Here is a 20,373-nt window from a genome sequence, read left to right on the forward strand (position 1 = left end):
ATCATTTCTGAAACGTGACCTCTGATCTGAAGTGTGCACCACTTTAGTTAATAGAACATGAAATAAGAAGATTGTTGCATGCGTAGTCATTCAGGGCGAACCTTACCGTTCTTGCCTGCACCGATTCATAATTGTTATGTTATACTTTGGATCCAAAACTGACGCAGTGTAAAGTAAATGATTGCAAATTCTTTTGTAAAAAGTAAAACCCTAATATTTCGTCTGTCTACATTTCCCTATAGAATTCTTCAACTGGCCCGAAACTAATTTCTTTTAGGCCCATTACTATTTTGTAATAATTCACTAACAAACTGTGTAGCTTAACTTATTGTGACAGTGTTACATGAATGACAATAAAGTTTATTGTAATGGATGACATACACTTTTTTTATGTCAAGGACATTATGACATAATCTTGATAACATTTGTCGGAAATTAAAAAATGAAAAAAAGATTATACAATTATGTAAACAGACTATATCTATAACTTGGCGATAAAAGGATAAACAGTCAATAGATACAAGAATTTGGAAGTAAATTCCTATATTTGGTACGTATACACTTCCTCAGAGTTTATCAGACTGCCAGCCGTATATAAGCACACTAAACTAAACTGATCGAATATTTCATAATAACGACACCTGGGTTTTCTCACCAATCGGCCATTAAGGTGTACAACGTTGACTGTAACAGACGTCAAAGCCCTTTTGTAGCACCAGACCTTGTACGGAAGCAGTCCCTCAGTGGTATCAACATGAAGGTCCTACTCTTAGTCCTGTCCCAACTGGCCATTGGACTCTGTGCTGAAAACAGGACTTTGTTCCAGTATATACAGGGTAACAGCGAATTTAGTATCTTAGAGGGACTTCTGAACCAAGCCCAACTCAGTGGAGCACTGGACAGCCCTGGTAAGATATTTATATGTCATGTGTATGATTTTACAGAACAGCATGTCCAAAAAGGATCTACAGTATATAAAAACTAGGATGGTCTTCTGAACCTTGTAATGTCTGTCGTTCCCTTTATCCATCTGACATCAGTCATACTAACATTTAACACACGTACATATTGGGAAAATGTATCACATTTTAGAGATGATATTCACCAAAAATAAAAGGGTGAAATGGCGTAAAGGAGTTTTATCACTTTGGGCCTTTTTCCGGACACTTAGTGATAAGCAAAATATTTTGTATGCTACTTTAGGGTCAGTTGTATACTTTATGCTATTCAGAACATCCGATTTTTTCTGGTAATTTCAGAGGTCAAAGAAAGAAAAAAACATGATGTTGTTAAATAAATATAATGGAAACAATGTATGCAGTTTTTGCTAGAAAATCCGTGCTTTGTAAATTTCAGTTCTGAAAACAGTCAAGAGTGACCTGTTAAGTATTTATTCTATTTAACATTAAAACTAAATTTGATATGACTGGCAACTTTCATTTTATAACGATTTTCTAGATTGAGACTGCGTGTGGATCTTGAATTGATATTATTACGTCGTCCTAGGGTCAAATGGGTTGGGTGACGGGGAGTATCGGTTGTAATCTTAAGCTTAGCACCTTGTGGTTTTGCCATGTTTAAAGCAGGTGCTTAAGTTAATTGAGTTTGTGTAATGAGAGTAACACCTACAGATAGGTGTACCTGTTGCATCATTGCGTAAAGGGCGACTTCATTTGTGATTTTAATCTCGCGGCTTGGACTTTCATTTTTTCAATCCTTTGTTCATTTAATATAGATTGATTAGCACTAAATTTGGCATGATCTGCTCAAGGGAATAACATTTTTAGGGTCACATGGGTTTGGTGACGGGGAAATTTAGGTCATATTTAAAAACGGCAATGCCATCGTCTGTCAACTAATTATTTTCTGAATTTTCCTTGTTAAATACAGTTTATTTAAGATTTGTTTTGCGTAAAAATCTCAAACAACACCTACACTGCATGTAGAATGTTAAAAGTGTGCCTGCTTTCTTAATACACGATCGAAACAGGCGTCTCGAATACAGTAGCTGCAACAGGATTTAACAACACCATTGACATTATAATGTGTTATTAGGTCAGTGTGATCTTTTTAATCGATTGTTTATCTGCTTTGCGAGCTGAAATTCACAAAAATGAATCATACTGGTCAATTTATGATTTGTAGCCAAAAACTGCAAAAATGTCATTCCTTCACTAATACATTACTTTTAATTATGTGGAACTTAAAACGTCAATTCTTACCCTCTGACCTCTGAAATTACATTGAACCCAGAAACAATTGTTCTGAAAAGTATACAATATACCGCTGACCCTAAGGTATCTCCATCCAAAATATCTTGCTGCTCACCGAGTGGCCGTAAAAAGACCCAAAGTGATACCCTTCTTTTAACGTGCAATTTCATAAAATTCAAACATATTGTTAACATATGTCTAAAAGATAGTAAAAAACATAAAAACAAACTTCATGGATTGTTATAAATTGTTCATCAAATAAGTTCAGTGAAATTTGTGTTAACAAACTCCGAAAACTGGTATGGTCGAATTGACGCAGTGCTCAACTGTGCATATTGTAACATCCATATTGTGTCAAATATCTATCGATACGAAAATAGTAAGAACAACAATATATTAAACGTGCCTGTGTGTTAACGTCTTATCTTATAGGTCACGTCTATGTTACGAAATCTGGCATAGTTGAACGTCTTGACCCTTGACCGAAAGATATGCCATTTCGTGTAGCTATGACCATTTCCCAATACCGGCGATAAAGGCTCTTCCCCAATTATCCATCGACAAGACGTTATATGTCGAAATAAAAAAATCAAAACAAAATTAACATTATATAGAACCATAGATAGAAACAACAACACTAAATAGCGCAGGCATCATTCCATGTATTTTTCCATCGATACCTAAATATCCAACATAGTTAAAACACTAATATGCTGTAAGAAGTTGACAATCACTTGTTCCAAGTTATATTTGATTGTTGACTAGATAGGTGAATACTTGTATCATTATTAGGTTCTTTATGAAAGAACTTAAATTAATTCATTTATTTTGCCATGGTAATGTTGCAATTTATGTTTTCTTACACAATTTGAAAAGAACGTTATCAAAAGTTTCTGAATATACATGGGTGGTTTATCAAACATATTGACGCAAGAGGGTGACAATCATTTTACAACAAGCTGTTGAATAAGCTCAGTGAACTCCATTAATTATTCTTTGGAATAAAGGGACTAAATGAATCCTATGTTTAAATCATAAGGGGGTTAAATGCTTATGAATGTAGTGCATTCTTAGCAAAGCCATGTTTGTTATTTTCACTCACGCTTTCGTGTGTAATATTTGTCGGTGTCACTGTTTCTGAAATAATTCAATAGTTTATCATTCATATGATTTCGGAAACGTTGCCATAATGCTGAAGGAAGAAAAGCTTTTGACATTTTGCTCGAAAGGGTAATTCTCTTCTTCATCTCCACTAACAATACATTTCTTTGGGTATGTCTACAAGTATACAACTATATGTATATCCCAATTGTTTTATTCAATTAATAGAAGAATACATAAAGATGATAATTGTTGTACTACATCCCTGACCATGTGTAGGTACACTCACCATATTTGCCCCGACCAATGATGCCTTCAACAAACTTACTCCGGGCCTTCTCAGTAACTTACAAGGGGTGGACACCACAGCTCTTACCAACCTTCTCCTATACCACGTCACCAACGGCATCCTGATCGCCCCTCTTCTTACTAATGGAATGAGCGTTACCGCCCTCAATAATAGAACATTCACCATCAACAAATATCCCAATGGGGTTTGTTTCTAATGTTCATTTTTCCTAATAATTAAAACATCAATATGCTTTTGACTACAAAATTGAAAGTTCTAAACAATAATTATCTACATTTATCCTCCAATTTGTTAAGCGGTTTTGATGCACAGAGATCTGAGAATTAATTACAGTATTGTGAACCCACCAGAGTGCCCTAAGACCATTTTCAGAGGTATAGATTTAATAACGATAAGAATCATACTCTACATAGTACTATATACGAGAAGGGTGGAAAGCTTCTAGGCTCAAAATTTCTAACCCTCCTACTTTTGGCGGCTATAAACACATTTCTAGCAAATCTTCATAAAAACGGTTACTTCGGTTGGAAAGAGCGATAATTGTCCTTTCAAAATTATCCTACACATCTATACAAAGAGACTTTTTATAGCCAGCACGAAGGCCTCGCTTATGCATAATAAATCGGCAAAATACACTATATATTACTAATAATAGGCGACTGTTAAACATTTGTGCAAATAGGGCTTCAATCTTCTTAGTAAAGGCACTTTGTATAGATGTGTAGGATGATTTTAAGGATGTATGAGGTTTCAGACCCTTTGAAGTCTCGTTTCGACATAGATAAAAGAAGTTATGAGATTTTCAAATACAATTGATATATATCTGTAGCAAGTTGCCAGTTGCAAAATTTGTCAGAAAACTACATTTCTATTCTTAGTAGATTTTATCATACAGGGATTTTAAGAAATGGCCCATTTGGCGGCCATTTTGAAAATGTGTCTTTTTTTTTCCCTTTGAGTGGAGTGTTATGGTTATGGTATGGCTAGAGAGATGATTATGTAATAAGGTCGTAAGTTTTGTCATATCCTCTCATCCAAGCGAGTAAAACTGAACACTAATTCCCTTCCCCCCGTTGCCCGCTACAGGAACCAAAGTTTTACCATTTCTTACTTAAATTGTTTTTTCTTAAATCATCAATGTACCAGGATTTTTTGCTGTATCGAGCGAATTTTTGCGGTTAATCATTACTAGGTTCGTAGTAATTTAAAAATTGAGCATTAATGTTTGAAATGAAACATTTTGTCACTTTATTTTAACATTTAATGGTTATTTGAGCACTTTTGGGTTTTTTTTACTCTAAAATATTGAAAAATAACAAATATTTAAATGAGGCAAAAAAAGTAAGAAAACAGACCCCCTACTTCTCTGCCTGATTTAGAAAAAAACAACTTTTCCTATTGATATGCAAAATATTGAAAAAAAAGTTTAATACCACAACTTTTTCTATAAAAGGGTTAAATTTGGCAAAAATGACCGAAAATGGTGTATATTGTATCTCAAAACTAAGGGGTAGGGGTAGCATATGCTGTTTTTATAAGACAAAATATGAGTCTTATTCATCATAGCTGGTATATTTTTAAAGAAGACTACCGTAAAATTAATTCTACGACCATTCATACATATCAGAATAATGGATTTTGTCAACTAGGTATCTTTGAGCGACAATGTCTCAAAAACAAGCTCACGGACACATATTTTTCTTTCGTTTCTTTCATAGTATGAGCTCCTATTTCAAAAAGTCTGTATGAGAAAAAAACAGTTGAATACAAGAAAATTTTGACTTCTCAGAGGAGTACATCCTTAAAAGGAAAAGTATCGCTCTAAGAGCTTTCCACCCTTCAAATACTATGTAGAGTATGATTTTACCGGTTTTTATCTAGAACTTTAAAACGTCTGAAAGGTCTTAGGGCACTCTGGTGGATCCATAATTATCTATTCCATGTGTTTTGACGTGGAGTTGATTTTGATGGTCTTCAAAAACCAATTGTTGTAAAGTTAACTAAGTTAAATTGTTGAACAATTGATTGAATATTGTCTGAAAAATGTCTAATGTTTAAGAATTTCAACTCGATGTTCACGATTATTATAAATTAAGTATGAGGATATAGATGTATTCTCCCTGTATCATCCTTGTATTACCATTATATTACCCATGCATTGTCCATCATAACAGAAAGTAGTAGTGGACGGCTCCACAGTGACCGGAGGTGACACCATTCTGACGAACGGAGTTCTCCACGCTGTTGACACCGTCCTGTTCCCTGCTGTACTCTCCATCTCACAGTACTTGGCGAGGGACGAAAGCGAATTCATTGATTTATTTTCCGCCCTTAACTTGGTTGGCCTTGAGACGGTATTGCGCGAAAGTAAGATTCTCAATGCTGAAAGTTATTAACAGTTTAATTTTTAGTCTGCAGCTAATTTTATACGGTTACATATTATTATACATGTAGTTTTTAATGGAATGGAGACGTTGGTATTCTTTCATTATATTGTGTTATTGTAAGAGTGAAATTAACAAACAAAATTTTATTTTTCATTTGACATAGGAATAAACAAACTGCAAACTAGTGTATTTATAGCGACAGTATTTCGCAAATTATCACACCTTGATATGTTTGAAAGCAGACTTTGCGAAAATACCCTTAGGAGGTAACCGAAGACGCTTTCGGTTAGAGTAACGCATATGTTCCTATTCTAACACTGAAACAGTTGCATGTCAATTTTCAGTTCAAATCATACACAATCGTTATGTTATTTGGATTTTTGTAATCTACAGAGGGACATTATACCTTGTTTGCACCCAACAATGATGCTTTCAATAATGCGTTAGGAAGTCTGGAGTCCCTTACTGCCGACAAGGATGCTTTCGCAAGTAAGAAGAATATTTTATTACCGAACGTCTGAAATATCAATGCTGCTTGATAGTATCTGATTCCTGGTACCCTTAGCAACTATTGCATATATTGTGCAGTGCATTTTATCCAAAATTATCTGGTTTCAGGTGATTGAGTAATAATTCAATTTGGCTTGCAATGAGCATTTTCATTGGCTTAAATATTTATTTTATCAGTCCATAAAGGTAAAAATGGTGTCGTCAATAGTAGCTTCGCTTATGATTGGCTGATATAGCTACATAATAATTCCATGGGTAAAAAAAAGAGTCCCAAAATGAGTTTGGAATTCTGAAGACTATATCTAAAGAAGATGGCATTATAAAGATTAATTTGTAGAGATTGTTATGCTACGTATGGGGATAAAGCGAAAATTCTGAGTGTACTCCCATCATACACCGTTGCACAAGAGTTGATAACGCACAGCTGGAATGCCGACACTGGAATTAAGTTAAGTTCTTTGTCGAATTGTAATCTCTTCTATACAGATATACTGAAGTACCACGTGGTCAACCAGACCATGTTTTCCGCCGGACTGACGGACGGAATGAAACTGACCACCCTACAGGGCACAGACTTGACCGTCCATATTGACAGTACCGGTAAGTCTATCACACGTTTTCTCTTAGTATCTCATTCGAACTTCGCGATTATTGCATTCTTTCCATGCAAGATTCTATTTGTTCTTTTCACTAAACGTTCTACATGAACTGCATTCCTTTCCTAAAATCTTTTAATTTAGTCACTACAGTTGTCTTTGATTTTATTTTTATCTATCGATATGTGTCTTTCATTTGTCATCATAGTGAATAGAACCATATATACTGTCCGATAGGGAAAATAGTTCGTACATGCATATTTTCGTATCCATTTGATTAAAAAATTATGCATATCATCGGCCAAAATCCAACACATTATCTTTTTACATGTTGCTATGTTGCATTTTAGAACTTATTTTATATCTCAATGGAATGTTCTCCGAAATGATTTATAGCACATCTTCTTTAACGTTTTGCGTTTGTCTTGTGGTGATTACATACTGATAAGTCATTAGTGAAATAATTAGCATATTAAATCTTTAGCCACTGGTAATCCTATTTCTGTTCCCAGGTGTACATATCAACAACGCCTTGGTAGTGAAGGCGGACCAACCTCTCACTAATGGAGTTATACATCAGATCGATTCCTTACTTACTCCCGTGTAATGTCTCAATAAATAGTTTGTAGTTAAACTGCTATAGGTCTTTGTTCTTTGTTTAAACCCAGGACACACTTGATGTAATGTTGGTTAGGTTAATCACAGTTTAACGACAATATTCATATAGAAATACATTACGTCTTTTCAACTGCACTCCACAAAACTTTTCGAAAACTTCATTCTCTGTCCATTTGCCTATTTTAGAGAAAATATTGTCAAAGACTATGCAAATAACCGAGTAATTCAGCTAATTACCTTTAGAACAAATGGGCATTTTAGTACTATTTAAACTAGTTATTTGTCATTTCTTAGGTGTACAAAATGTAGTTGAACACAACTGATATCTAGACATACAAACTATTACTAGTTTAAACAGGGTCTGAAACCATAATTTAACATTTTACAAACTTGTAGTTTCCTGTTTTACCCGTATTTGCTTTAGACTCTGATTTCTCGTTTCCTGAACGTTTCTTGTCTGTATCATAACCTGCAATATAATGACAACATCTAAAGTCGCCAATGATTTATTATTCTTTCCTCCATTTTCCTCTTTTCTCTATTTATTGCATGGAGAGCATTATGTGTACTTTGTGTATTCTCAAATATCTTATTATGTAAGTATCTCCAATTGAGGGACCATACAATGATTCATGCGGAGCAGAAGCAAGAGAAACCACTTCTAGATTATAACATGTCGAAATTCATAGCAATGCACGATACGTTAACAAAATTAGAACGGTTGAATATGTTTTAAAACTTGTAAATATATAAGTTTTCGTTTACTTCTAAGATTAAACTGGGATTAGGGAAAGAATGAAGGATTGCAATAACTATAGAAGAACGCCAACAAATAAAATATCATTGATATCAACAATGTATATTTATTTTAAATTAAATCACAATAAATTACAATGGACATTGTGTCGTTTTTATAATAGTCATTCTCTCATTAATATACTGTTAAGCTCGTGTCTTTATCCTCTAGATATCATGCTATCGCACTACTCACTGCGCATGTCCACCACACACACTATCAAATCAACCACATGCAGCTGGGCCCATTCCACTCGAACTCATAACTTGGCGACCCGGTTAAATTCGAACTATTTGGATGGTCCCGACCATGTTTTCCCATAGTTTAATGTACAATGAACACGGATACTCAAATTATTCGAAGTTTACCAAGGTCCAGTCGACTTCCGGTTAACAACTTCCGGTTAACAAGATGACATCGGTAATAACATAATTCTGATGACATATAATGTATTCCTAACAACATATTTAAGGTAAATTAAGAACGAGAAACGCATACTAGAATATTGTATAGAGTGCTTGACGTCTAACGTCAGTCGTTTGTCTCAAGTAGGCCTAGTCGATTGTTCATTTATTACAGCACGTAGTCCGGTTCAGCACTTCGGGAAGAAGGGATGACGTGTCCCTTCTGTTACACATTTTAAATATCTATTTAATAAGTCAGTGTCTTTATAAAATCACTGTAAGTAAGCACTTTTACTATGATCACTACCGAATGACGTCATATCCGTGATAGGGACGCCCTGCTGGTCAAAGCGGTGCACGTGTAACCATGGGTGATGATTCAAATCTCCGTGGATCAACGTTCGTCAGCCATCTGTCTGATGTCCGAGTCCGAGAAATGGATCGGTCTTTGCTCCTGTAGATTTGTCCTTGAACAAAGGGCGCTCTGATTCCTGTCTCGGAATGTCGATTCGCCTCCTGGACATTGGTCTGTTACGTGTAGTCAAAAGCTACAACACTGAGACGCGGTCTAGGAATAGCCATGGCGGTTCACAAGTCTGATAAATCCAGCAGCAACTTTATCTACACTATACTGTTGTAGACAGTTTTGTTGTCTTTGTGGAGACGTTAGATATATTCTGTGTGGTTTCTTTGATTTTGTGGTCCATTTCTAGTAGAGACTTGTTGATCTGTAAAATAAAAACAAACATTTTTTCGTCAATTACATAAAACCAATTATCTTGCTTAATTTAACAGCGTTCTATCCGGTGTAACCACTAATTAGATTGATACATGTTTAAGGGGGTGTGATTAAGCATTTATTGTCACTAAATGATGTACTATCTCTCGGAACTGAAAGCTCAGCTTTTACTACTGCTGTTGATGTTCCTCTGGCGATTATAGGTTGAAGAATGTTACCTTTGAAACAAGTTTCCTTGTGGACTTGTGTTGGTTATATCGGAAGGCTGATGCCATCAACGCATGCGCATTGTCTTCTCCATGGAAATTGTCGAGAGACCGACGGACGAAGTCCCAACAGGCAGATCGTAGATCATCCAAACCAAACTGATAGGCCCCGCACAGTAATCCTACAAAACGATAAATATCACATAATAATTATCACATAATATTAATAGAAATGTGTCCTCGCAGATACAACTTCTGTCAATATGTTTGATAAACAATGTCCTTTAAATTGCTTTGCTCTTTTTTTTGATAAATTCTGCGATGTTTTGAAAATGGTAATAATATTCAAATGCATATCTATGAATTTAGTTTGACAATATATCGATTTTTAATAGAGTTTGAATATCGAAATACCTGCTACATTTTGGACTCCGATGTCCACCGTTCCACAATGTACAAATTGCATTAACATTCGGAAGTCCTCTGGTTCATACTTGTTTACTTCTATGACGACTTGCGACTTGGAATGAGATTTCCGCAATTTCTTGAATGCTGATCTCTCGGCATTTTTCTTATGTTGTTGATTGAGAATGAGTTGGTACAAGACCCTGGAATAGTTCAAAGCATATTTATCATCAACGAAAACTCCTTATTCAGCAAAATGGATAACGTCGCGTCATTTGTAGATATTTTCATTTTAATACACTGCTTTAGATTGTGCACAGTAATATGTAGACCTATAATGTAACTTTATTAGTTTTAAAATCATATCATTCATGATACAACAATTAAGCTTTTGATAATATGATGTATTTACCTGCTTCTTGTGCCAAGAATCGCCTTTACACCGTGAACCGGAACTTTAGTTGGCCCAACCAAAAACGTGACATCACACAGCTCTGGCATGGAGACAATGTATTTGAGATGCTCACAGAGGGCGCTAGTGCTCTTGTAACTCATCACTTCCGTAGCCTCGTCTTCAGACTCGCTATCACATGTCTGATGATCACATGTTAAGTATGTTTGTTGTGGTTTTTCAAGTTGACTTGTTTCTGTATCGGAAACTTCAAGCGCTGAGTCATACCCAGAGGAAAATCCTGAAAACATAATTTGTACAATTAATTCATTTATTTCTTGTATCAAAATGATAATGTTTATATGATTTAAAAACAGTGAAATATCTAAATTTCTGTTTGATGTGATGAATATTCCCTCAATCTCATTCCCTTTAAAGTACAATTGTTTGTCAAGATACATTGTACTTCTAAATATGCAAATGAAAGTTTTAGAATGGATATGCATCAACGCGTTGTTCATGTACTGTTAAGATCACAGGAAAAGACTGATTTTTTGTACATTTTTGTAGTTCAATTAAATGAATTTATTTATTGACAGCAAAATGTATAGTGTATACGTATACATTGTTTACACGCTTAGACGTCAAAAATGAAGTCCTCGCAATATGATATAGAAATACGGGATATAGATAAGAAGAAACATGAGAAATGATTAAAATCATCCAAAATAAGATATTAGACTAAACAAAATATCTCCAATTTAAAAACACATGTACGTGTAGAATCAATTTCTCGAAACAAAATTACAGACTTAAGTCAAAACTTAAGTTTTTCTCCTTCTTTATCTTGTGTGAATAATTATTATTTAAACCAGATTTTGACTTAAGTTTGTTTTGTGAATTATTTAGAAAATTGACACTTACCGTCCTTTTCGAGATCGGATGTGGATATATCCAGGTGATCGTTGTCCAAAAGCAGGGCTCGGGATTCTGATTTAGACATTCTCGTAACTATATCAGTAACTATATATTAACACTGGTGTTCGAAACACGTTTATGATTAAAGTAATCAATTACTAGTAAGAAGTGGAGCTATGGACATGTGAAGAGGTCAAAGGTCGTGATGTGTTGTGTGACGACCGACTCTGGTGACGTATTATACTCCTCACTCAATGTCCAGTGGCAGGTCATCTATACTCAGACTCGGACACTGGTCACACCTCCTCAACGACGAGTCGATGTCCTATATGGGTCCCCAAGGTCACGTGGAAGGTCAGCTTGGGGAGACCACGCCCCAGGTCACACCTGAGGTGTTTTTGGAGACGGATGAGTTGTTAAACGATTTACGTTTTATCGCCTATCTATGTAAACGGCTTGGGACCGTTAATCCAATAAATCCTGAGTAATTTACCACCAACAGGGCCTACTTAGAGGGGTGTATAGTAGTACTTATTAGGTTGTAATAACGATTAATTTGGCATGCTTATAATGCTGACTAGCATAATAATTACAGTAAAAACATCTACAAAGTTAGATAAGATGTGTTTATTTTTTTTAAGTACAGTTGTTTTGTCCAGTGCTATTTAGAAAATGGTTTTGATTCGTAAGAACAGAGATTTAAATATAATACTATTTTATTCATTTCAACAAATTTTATTATATGCAAATACATATAAATGGATTAGATAACAGGCTATGCCTATATAAATCTTCTCTATGATGGTGTGTATAATTCAATTAATTAACTAAGATATTATTTTATTTTATATCATTAACTGCTTACACACACTCATTCATTCTCCTTTCATTCCAGTAGGCTAGTGACTAAGACAGAAGACAGATTATGTACATATAAACAGAATTTTGATGTAGGCATAGATTGTATACATATGTAAATTTATATATATGTATATAAATCTACATAATCAGTAATTGTAGATAACATTAGATAACAAATGAGTTAAGATGTACAAGGATTTTGAGAAAATAGATTTATATGAAATTACTATAGAGAGATTAAAGATATCATTATAAACGTTTAGATGACGTAATATATTGATTGACTTTAGATAAAAATAAATTCATTTACATCTACAGGTAAATCAATATCACCAGAAGTGAGTTAACTTTAGTATGAATATCATTAATCAAGTTTCTTAAAATTGTATAATTAGGACAGTAAAAAAAGAAATGGGTAGGGTCTTCAGTGTGATAGCCACATGAGCATGATGGATCAAGAATTGGGTGGTCAGTAAATTTATCATTGCTAAGATCACTAGCATTATTCCTTAGTTGACAAAGAATGATATTTAGTTTTCTAGGGTTACAATTTAAGAAAATAGGAGTGATAAGTAGAGGAACAGGATTTGCAATATTCAATTTTCATTTAAATATACCTAAAGATGGCGCTAAAGTTATATCAGTATCAAATGAGTTCCAAATTCGCATGACATCAGGAAAATAGCTATTACCGAAAAGATTTTGTTGTATAACGAGGAATGTTAAAGAGTCTATGGTGCCTCAGATTGTGAAGTGGAACATCATTATTTATAAATGGTCAACTATGTCATATAAGTATATAGGTGTCATATGATTTAATATTTTGTACATTAAAATAAGTTTATGTTTGTGACGTCTAGTAGATAGAAGTTCCAAACCTGTTTCAGAATAAAGTTTATGATGTGATGTTCCACTTCGCAATCCTGTAATTAATTTCATTGCTTCGATTTGAACAGATTCAAGTAGTTTAGATTCACTAATAGTACAGTTTACTCCAGACACTCAAGAGGTCAAATCGGCATACTCTAATAAGTAGTTTAGATTCACTAATAGTACAGTTACTCCAGACAGTATCGGCATACTCTAATATGAGTCTTACATAAGAACAGTATAGTATATTTAATGTGTTTCTATCAACTTGATGTTTAAGAGTTCTTAATATATTTAATTTTTTAAACGATTTATCATAAATATCTTGAATGTGATTATTCCATAAACCTTTGGAGTTAAATAGGAGACCGAGATGCTTGTGACAATTTAGTTCATTTATAATTTAATTATTAAAAATAAATGGGGGGGGGGGTGGATTCTATTTTTTTCTTGTAATTGTTAAAGAGACAGTTTTATCGGGATTAAATTTAATTTTCCAGAAATTAGCCCAATCATTAATAGCATCTAAGTCGTTTTTGAGATCCTGGCATGATGTGTCAACATCATCTTCTACAGTTACATAAAGTGATGTATCATCTGCAAAAAGCTTAACATTAGTATGAATTTCATTTGTTATATCATTAATGAAGACTAAAAAAGAAAGGGGCCCAGGATAGAACCTTGGGGTACTCCAGCAGTTACAGATTTATAGTTGGAAGAATAGCCTTCATAAATCACTCTTTGTTTCCTATCAGACAAGTAGCTCGCAAACCAGTCATATAAGTTACCTTTGATTCCATATTTTTAAGTTTATATAATAATCCTCTATGCCAAACTCTATCAAATGCTTTACTTATATCACAAAATACCATTCTTATATCTTTTCCTTCATCTATTTTTTTTGCAATAATATTATATAAAGAAAGTAACTGGTTTACGGTTGGGTCTCCTTGCTGAAAGCCTGATTGGTGTTGACTAATTATATGATGTTTACTAAAATGATTGAAGCTATAAGACTCTTTCATAAGTGGATATGAAGGATAGGGATATTCTACCCGAGGGTCACAAAATGTAGTAAAACCCGAGGCTTGCCGAGGGTTTTGCAACATTTTGTGATCCTCGGGTAGAATACCCCTATCCTTCCTATCCTCTTATGAAAGAGTATTTTTCTTTCATACCTCGACGTTTTATTGCAATTTTACAACCGTGATATCCCGCCATTATGAAATAAATTCGAAGAAATCCACGACTGAAAATCAATTTTTAATTCAAGAAAAATTAGGCGATACTTTCAACACAGATTCCGTTGTTTGCATCTTTTATAGTAAAACCAGTCATATTTGTGAAAAAAATGTTAAGATTTTACCGAGGAAATAGAGATTTGTTGACGCCGTGACGTCATGAGCCTTTATTGCATGGGTAGCCATGCAATACAGCCTCAGGCGACATGAGCGTATTGCCCTAGACCAGCCAGTATTACGCGTGTAGGTATGAAAGAAACATTTAAATACAATTTTTTCTAAAATCTTCATAAAACAAGATGTAATTGCAATAGGGCGATAATTAGTTGGATTTTCCATTCCTCCCTTACCTTTATATATAACATTAACATTACGATATTTCCAGGAACGTGTTATTTTACCTTAAGTGATTTTTGAAATAAGATTTGAAGGGTTTAACAAGTGAGGGTGCTAGATTTTTTACAATGATAGGTGATAGATTGTCCGGTCCTGCTGGTTTATTACAGTTAATAATAGATAATTGATCGCGTACATATTCCTCTGTAATATTAATATCATTAAAATTTAAATGGCTCAAGGGAGGTAAGCCTGCCTCTAATGTATCATTGGTGGTGTCAGTGGAGTTGGAGATTGAAGTGAAAAAATCATTAAGAGCTTCAGCTTTGTCTACTGGATGTAAGGGCGAGTTACCATTGACTCGCAGGGGATGAGAAGTATTTTTAGAATTGGATATACCACTTATAGATTTAGCTGTTCGCCATAACTTACCTGGAGGTACTGATTTATCTACTAAACAATTTTGAAGGTTTTTTTTTAAATAGATAGATTTGGCATTTCTAATAAGATCAATAGTTTCATTACGTTTATTTCTAAATTTAGACCAATCACTTTCCTTATTTGTGTTTTTAGCTTTTCTGTGTAGCCGGTTTTTTACCCTTAGCATATACCTAATTGCGTTTGTCATCCATGGCTTATCATTTAGACATATTCTGATGGTTTTGGATGGTATATGAGTATCAGTAAGTGTTTTAATGTTATTTATGATCAGATCGTTAACTTCGTCAATATCGTTATTATCACCTATAATTGATTCCCAGTCTTCAGTTTGAAGACTTTGATTGATTAAGTCCCATCTAGCATCTTTGAATTAGTAAATGTTTTTTTTTAAAGATTTAGCTTTGAGTATTTTAAAACTCAAATTTAAAACAACAGGACAATGGTTGCTGCATAGTGGAGATAAAATGTCAACATTTTGTACAATATCTGGATTATTAACATAAAATATATCTATACATGTTGATGTGGTATTTGTAATGCGTGTGGGAGATAATACAATATTATTAAGTTGATATTTGGCAAGAATTCTGGCCAGGTGAGAATTGAGTGGTAAGGTGAACATCACCAGTAATAAGTAGGTTTGTATTGATACTATTTAAATCTCTGGTAAGAAGATGTCGCTTACAATTCCAATCTTAGTTAAAAAGAAATATTACAAAAACAAATATGTCTGTTTAGGGTTACATTGGCAAAAAATAGGGTCGGTAGGTTGGCAGGATTTTTTTAAGTGTCATTCACTCTAAAATAATGGCCGGAACAGGTGACTGAGATCGAAATCCTGACTTTGATTTTTTTTTTCGTAGAAAAGAGGGAAAAAATAGGGTCGGGGGTAAAAAAATTAGGATCGGTCGGGTATTCCTAAACAGACACATTATTTTTTTGGTCTTCCCTAAAAGTGTTTGATATTGTTTTAAAGTGGTTGTATGTTAAGCAGAGAAAATTGGCTTTTTTACATGAATGGTTAATGTTGAACGTTTTTGTAACAATACTGTATCAAATTTTGTAAAATTTTAATGTTGTTTTTTTTATATGGCGCGGAGCGGGGTCACAGATCGACAAGTCATTAAAAAGGAGACACTGAAAAGTTTAAACATGTTTTTATTGTCGAAGTTTAACAACGAGGATTAGGTACAGGTTTCAAAGCTTAGAAAGCCTTTTTCTCACAAATATTTTTTTTTACATAAATATGCATGTACAATATGATAACGTATTATAAATATTTTCACATACAAGCGTAGAGACATGGATGGGGGAAAACGAGGTGAAAAATATATCGCCAATTTATCGCAGAGAGACAGACGGACAGAGATGGGAGGGGGTCCTGAGAGAAGGAGCGGATCATACTTCGACAAATTATCATATTTCACTTACAATGCATAAACTTCTGATGTACTAAGATAGAAAGTTACACTTTATAAAACCTGCTGCTTTATCGGATGTCCATCATTCCATTACTTACTTACCTTGTCCGTATCACTCCTTGTGTTCTATATATAAGTACAGTACGTTCCGTCTCCGTTATCAGCATCGGAAAGATATGTTTTACATAATTAATTCACGGTGCATATCAATATAGTGAAATAGGAAGGATAAGTTATAAAAGTTAGACCGAAAGAGAGAGAGAGAGATGGATGGATACAATGGATATAAAAGAAATATAAACTGTTAAACTATACCGAATAAAGTTTCTTGTTTATTTTGTTTGTACATGTGCCATCTTATAAGGAGAGGACTTAAATGGGCTATGCCTGCTGTTCAATTCTATTGACATATATACATCAAAAATATCAGATTATTTAAAAATTGGAAGAAGAGACTAAATGTTAAAATTATTATTTCTTATCATATCCATACTTTTCTCAGGTTTCATGATCATAGACACTGTACTAAAGACATGTAGGGTATGACCTGGATGTAGTCACACTTGTCTTTTTAGTATTATTTTCATAAAGTCTGATACTATTCTTACACTTAAAAGTCGTGTTGTATCCCTTTTATCTCCGGATTCGAAATCTATGTCGGACCGGATACTTTTATGTCTGTAAAGTCTAGCAACCCCTCCATCACTATGTAATTAAATAAGGAAAAGATAACTCCATTATCAGACACACTTATTGATTTATTTTGTACATCATCTCCACGTCTGTGTTGCTATAGATAAAACCCTCATTGTAACCCGTGTGACATATGGTTTCCAACCACTTTTCTTGAAAATATCGTCTAAATGCACATTGTGCTAGTTTGTTAAATCCGTGTCACTGTTAAATAATTATGACTGAAAAATATATTTAAGTTTAAGTCATTTCATTACCGTAACATATACAACCTATCTACGAGCTTTTGCCACGCTTTATATTTTAATGTAAGTTGGTTATCTTTGATAAAACCGCATTAGGATGACACCCCCCAGGTAATACTCGTCCTGGCTTATCTAACTAGATAATTACCCCGGCCGATGTACCCCATGTTTGTTTTATTAAGTAATTAACGAAAGACGTGGCGGGACATCAAACATAACCTAGACCAGTACGGGACTTGGACGGCGATTATAACAATACCCAGACAAAACAGTAGCTTGGGTGTATTGATAGGACCGTACTTAACAGATGTTTTATTTTAAATAGATAGATCAAACAATAGTGAGGTTATAGAAGGAATAACAAACAAAAACACCTTCACTGTCCTTAATGCGCTTAAATATTAATATATGTACATTTACATGTACAATGAACATTTTTCTCAATTTCTGTTTATTTATTTTATTTTCTCTATAGTAAGTAAAATTATGTCAACATTTTTATTTTCATTGTATATACACTGTATGTTAATTTCTCTTTAATAAACTGATATTTCTTAAAAGAAACTACAAATATTAACCAATCCAAGATATGTATGGATACAAAAAACTATCTATGAAACCACCAGGTTCAGTGTAAGATATTACCATTTATTATAAAAGATTTGATTTTAAACGTTTTTTAACGTACACTTGATTTTTTTTAAACTCTGTGCTCAACGACATTCGGGGAAATGTTTGCCGGGAAACGCTAATATCAAATTATCTTCCCTTATATCCACTGGATACTACTGCCGGGTAAATTTGAGAGAGAACACGTGTGGAAAACCGGAATGCCTATTCATAGGGAAACGTGCAAACATCGTGAAATCAGTAAAAGATACCTACAGAGAGTGCAATAATACAGCTAAGTGACATACAGGCCATAGCCCTCTTAATCAATTACAGATCTACTATAATTAAGTTCTATGGAAAGAAATAGCGACTTCGTCAATAAAAAATGTGACTTTAGTGTATTTGACGACGTCTTGTCGTAAAGTTTTCTCGTTGTGATATAGTAAATAGCATTTGCCTACTAAACAGTGCTGCCTCACTGCACTATATACTGCCATCGACATCATGGATGGGGGAGACAACTGTCCACGTCACGGGTTGTGTAACACATTCCTTATATCATACTTTCCAAGTCCAAGTAAACATATTTACAACTATTGATCCCGTCAGTTTCCCAGATCCTAAAATTGCATGCATTGAAATATAATTGATTTATTTTTGCTGCAGTTCTAAGTATATTAATAATTTCATTTTGAAAACAAAAATTTGTTTCAATAATAAAATGAAATAGGATTCACAACAGGCATGTCAGTTCGTTCCTAGAATATTAATGATCGAATGAGAGTTTACATAATAACGCTAAAATTATTTGCCTGATATTGCTCGGTTGTCATGGTAACTGTTTTGCGAAAACAAATAAACGTGTTCTGGGAGTCGTTTTTAGCGGAATTCATACTTATAGCTCTGGGTACCGTTTCACAAAGCTTCGTAACTTACGAATTTTCGTAACTTTTGCGGAAGTCATATTTACGAATTACTAAGCATTTCACAAAACTTCATAACTTACGAACTTTCGTAAGTTACGTCAAAAATCTCTACCCTGTCGTAACTTCTACGCCAACTCTACCCTGTCGTAACTTCTACGCATTTTCATGTCGGTGTTGGAAAACTCGTCATATCTCCTTCATTTATGGATCTATCGCAATACTATTTACACGTTGTAAAACTACAGTAGAAACGGAGAACTTTTGTTCTAAGAAAAATTTAATTTGGCAATGTCCACTTTCTCTTTCAGTGAGTTAAAAAATCGTGCCAATTTAGTCTAATTCCGAGTATTTTTAAATTGTTGACGTCGGGCTGTGTAATCGCCGGAGCGGAAATTACATGAAGACATTGAGTTTCGAAATATTAATAAGTAGCGAGAAATAATGCTTGTATGTCACAGGTTTAGTAGTTGATTATTTCTATTTTATGTATGACCAATTATATAGAAAGAAATACACTCTAAAAGGGATTTTCTCGTAGAATAAATACATGCAATAGGTACCCTGTGCACTACACATAAAACTTAAACAAATTTTAATATAAGATAATCAAAATTAGCAATTTATTACACATATCATAAAAGACAAGAAAACACTGGTCAAAATATTTCATTTTATAATTCTTTACGTACCCAAATAAGTTATTTATTGATTCAACAAATCAGCAAATAACTTCAACGGAAATCGCGGTCTGGTACATTTTAACTCTGACGTCATCAGTACAAAATAAGAACCTGTGTGATGGAGATGGACACAGATTTTAGCGAACATTTATAAGGGATATTAATTGCTTATAGAATAATGTGTTTTTTTAAATTGACATATGTAAAAAAAGAAAGAAAAAACAAATCATACGGACGGTCCAGCGATATCTATTTATAGTAGTAGGCCCAACCGGGATGCATGGAAACACTTTCGATTTACAACACATACGGACCATGTGCAGATGCATGCGGTATATTTTAGCTATACATAGTAAACTTGTTACCAAAATATGTGTGATCCACATCCTAATGTTATTTTAACAAACAATTTCGAAGCGATATTGGCGTTGTTTATGATACAAGCCTGCATTG

General features: G+C 34.0%; 2 protein-coding genes across 2 annotated transcripts; one reads left to right on the forward strand and one right to left on the reverse strand.

Annotated features, from left to right (window-relative positions):
- Positions 1 to 657: 657 nt before the first annotated feature.
- On the forward strand, positions 658 to 7,755 carry LOC138327391 (transforming growth factor-beta-induced protein ig-h3-like). Its single transcript, XM_069273455.1, has 6 exons — positions 658 to 908; positions 3,594 to 3,808; positions 5,799 to 5,991; positions 6,405 to 6,500; positions 7,008 to 7,121; positions 7,630 to 7,755. Exons 1-6 carry the CDS (start codon positions 755 to 757, stop codon positions 7,722 to 7,724), a joined length of 867 nt encoding a protein of 288 aa, XP_069129556.1. The 5' UTR covers positions 658 to 754; the 3' UTR covers positions 7,725 to 7,755.
- A 921-nt stretch (positions 7,756 to 8,676) lies between these two features.
- On the reverse strand, positions 8,677 to 11,679 carry LOC138326764 (serine-enriched protein-like). The gene is made up of 5 exons (XM_069272770.1): positions 11,601 to 11,679; positions 10,698 to 10,977; positions 10,295 to 10,488; positions 9,893 to 10,062; positions 8,677 to 9,663 (listed from the first exon to the last, which is right to left on the reverse strand). Exons 1-5 carry the CDS (start codon positions 11,677 to 11,679, stop codon positions 9,562 to 9,564), a joined length of 825 nt encoding a protein of 274 aa, XP_069128871.1. The 3' UTR covers positions 8,677 to 9,561.
- Between the last annotated feature and the right edge of the window lie 8,694 nt (positions 11,680 to 20,373).

This window comes from Argopecten irradians, chromosome 7 (assembly GCF_041381155.1).
Source record: "Argopecten irradians isolate NY chromosome 7, Ai_NY, whole genome shotgun sequence".
NCBI lineage: Eukaryota > Metazoa > Mollusca > Bivalvia > Pectinida > Pectinidae > Argopecten > Argopecten irradians.

Coding starts and splice junctions, on each gene's coding strand:
- LOC138327391 (XM_069273455.1), top strand. CDS start 755: ATGAAGGTCCTACTCTTAGTCCTGTCCCAACTGGCCATTGGACTCTGT. Junction 3,809..5,798: donor TCAACAAATATCCCAATGGG/GTTTGTTTCTAA, acceptor CCATCATAACAG/AAAGTAGTAGTGGACGGCTC. Junction 6,501..7,007: donor CGACAAGGATGCTTTCGCAA/GTAAGAAGAATA, acceptor TCTTCTATACAG/ATATACTGAAGTACCACGTG.
- LOC138326764 (XM_069272770.1), bottom strand. CDS start 11,679: ATGTCTAAATCAGAATCCCGAGCCCTGCTTTTGGACAACGATCACCTG. Junction 10,489..10,697: donor ATTCTTGGCACAAGAAGCAG/GTAAATACATCA, acceptor GAACTATTCCAG/GGTCTTGTACCAACTCATTC. Junction 10,063..10,294: donor CGGAGTCCAAAATGTAGCAG/GTATTTCGATAT, acceptor ATCGTTTTGTAG/GATTACTGTGCGGGGCCTAT.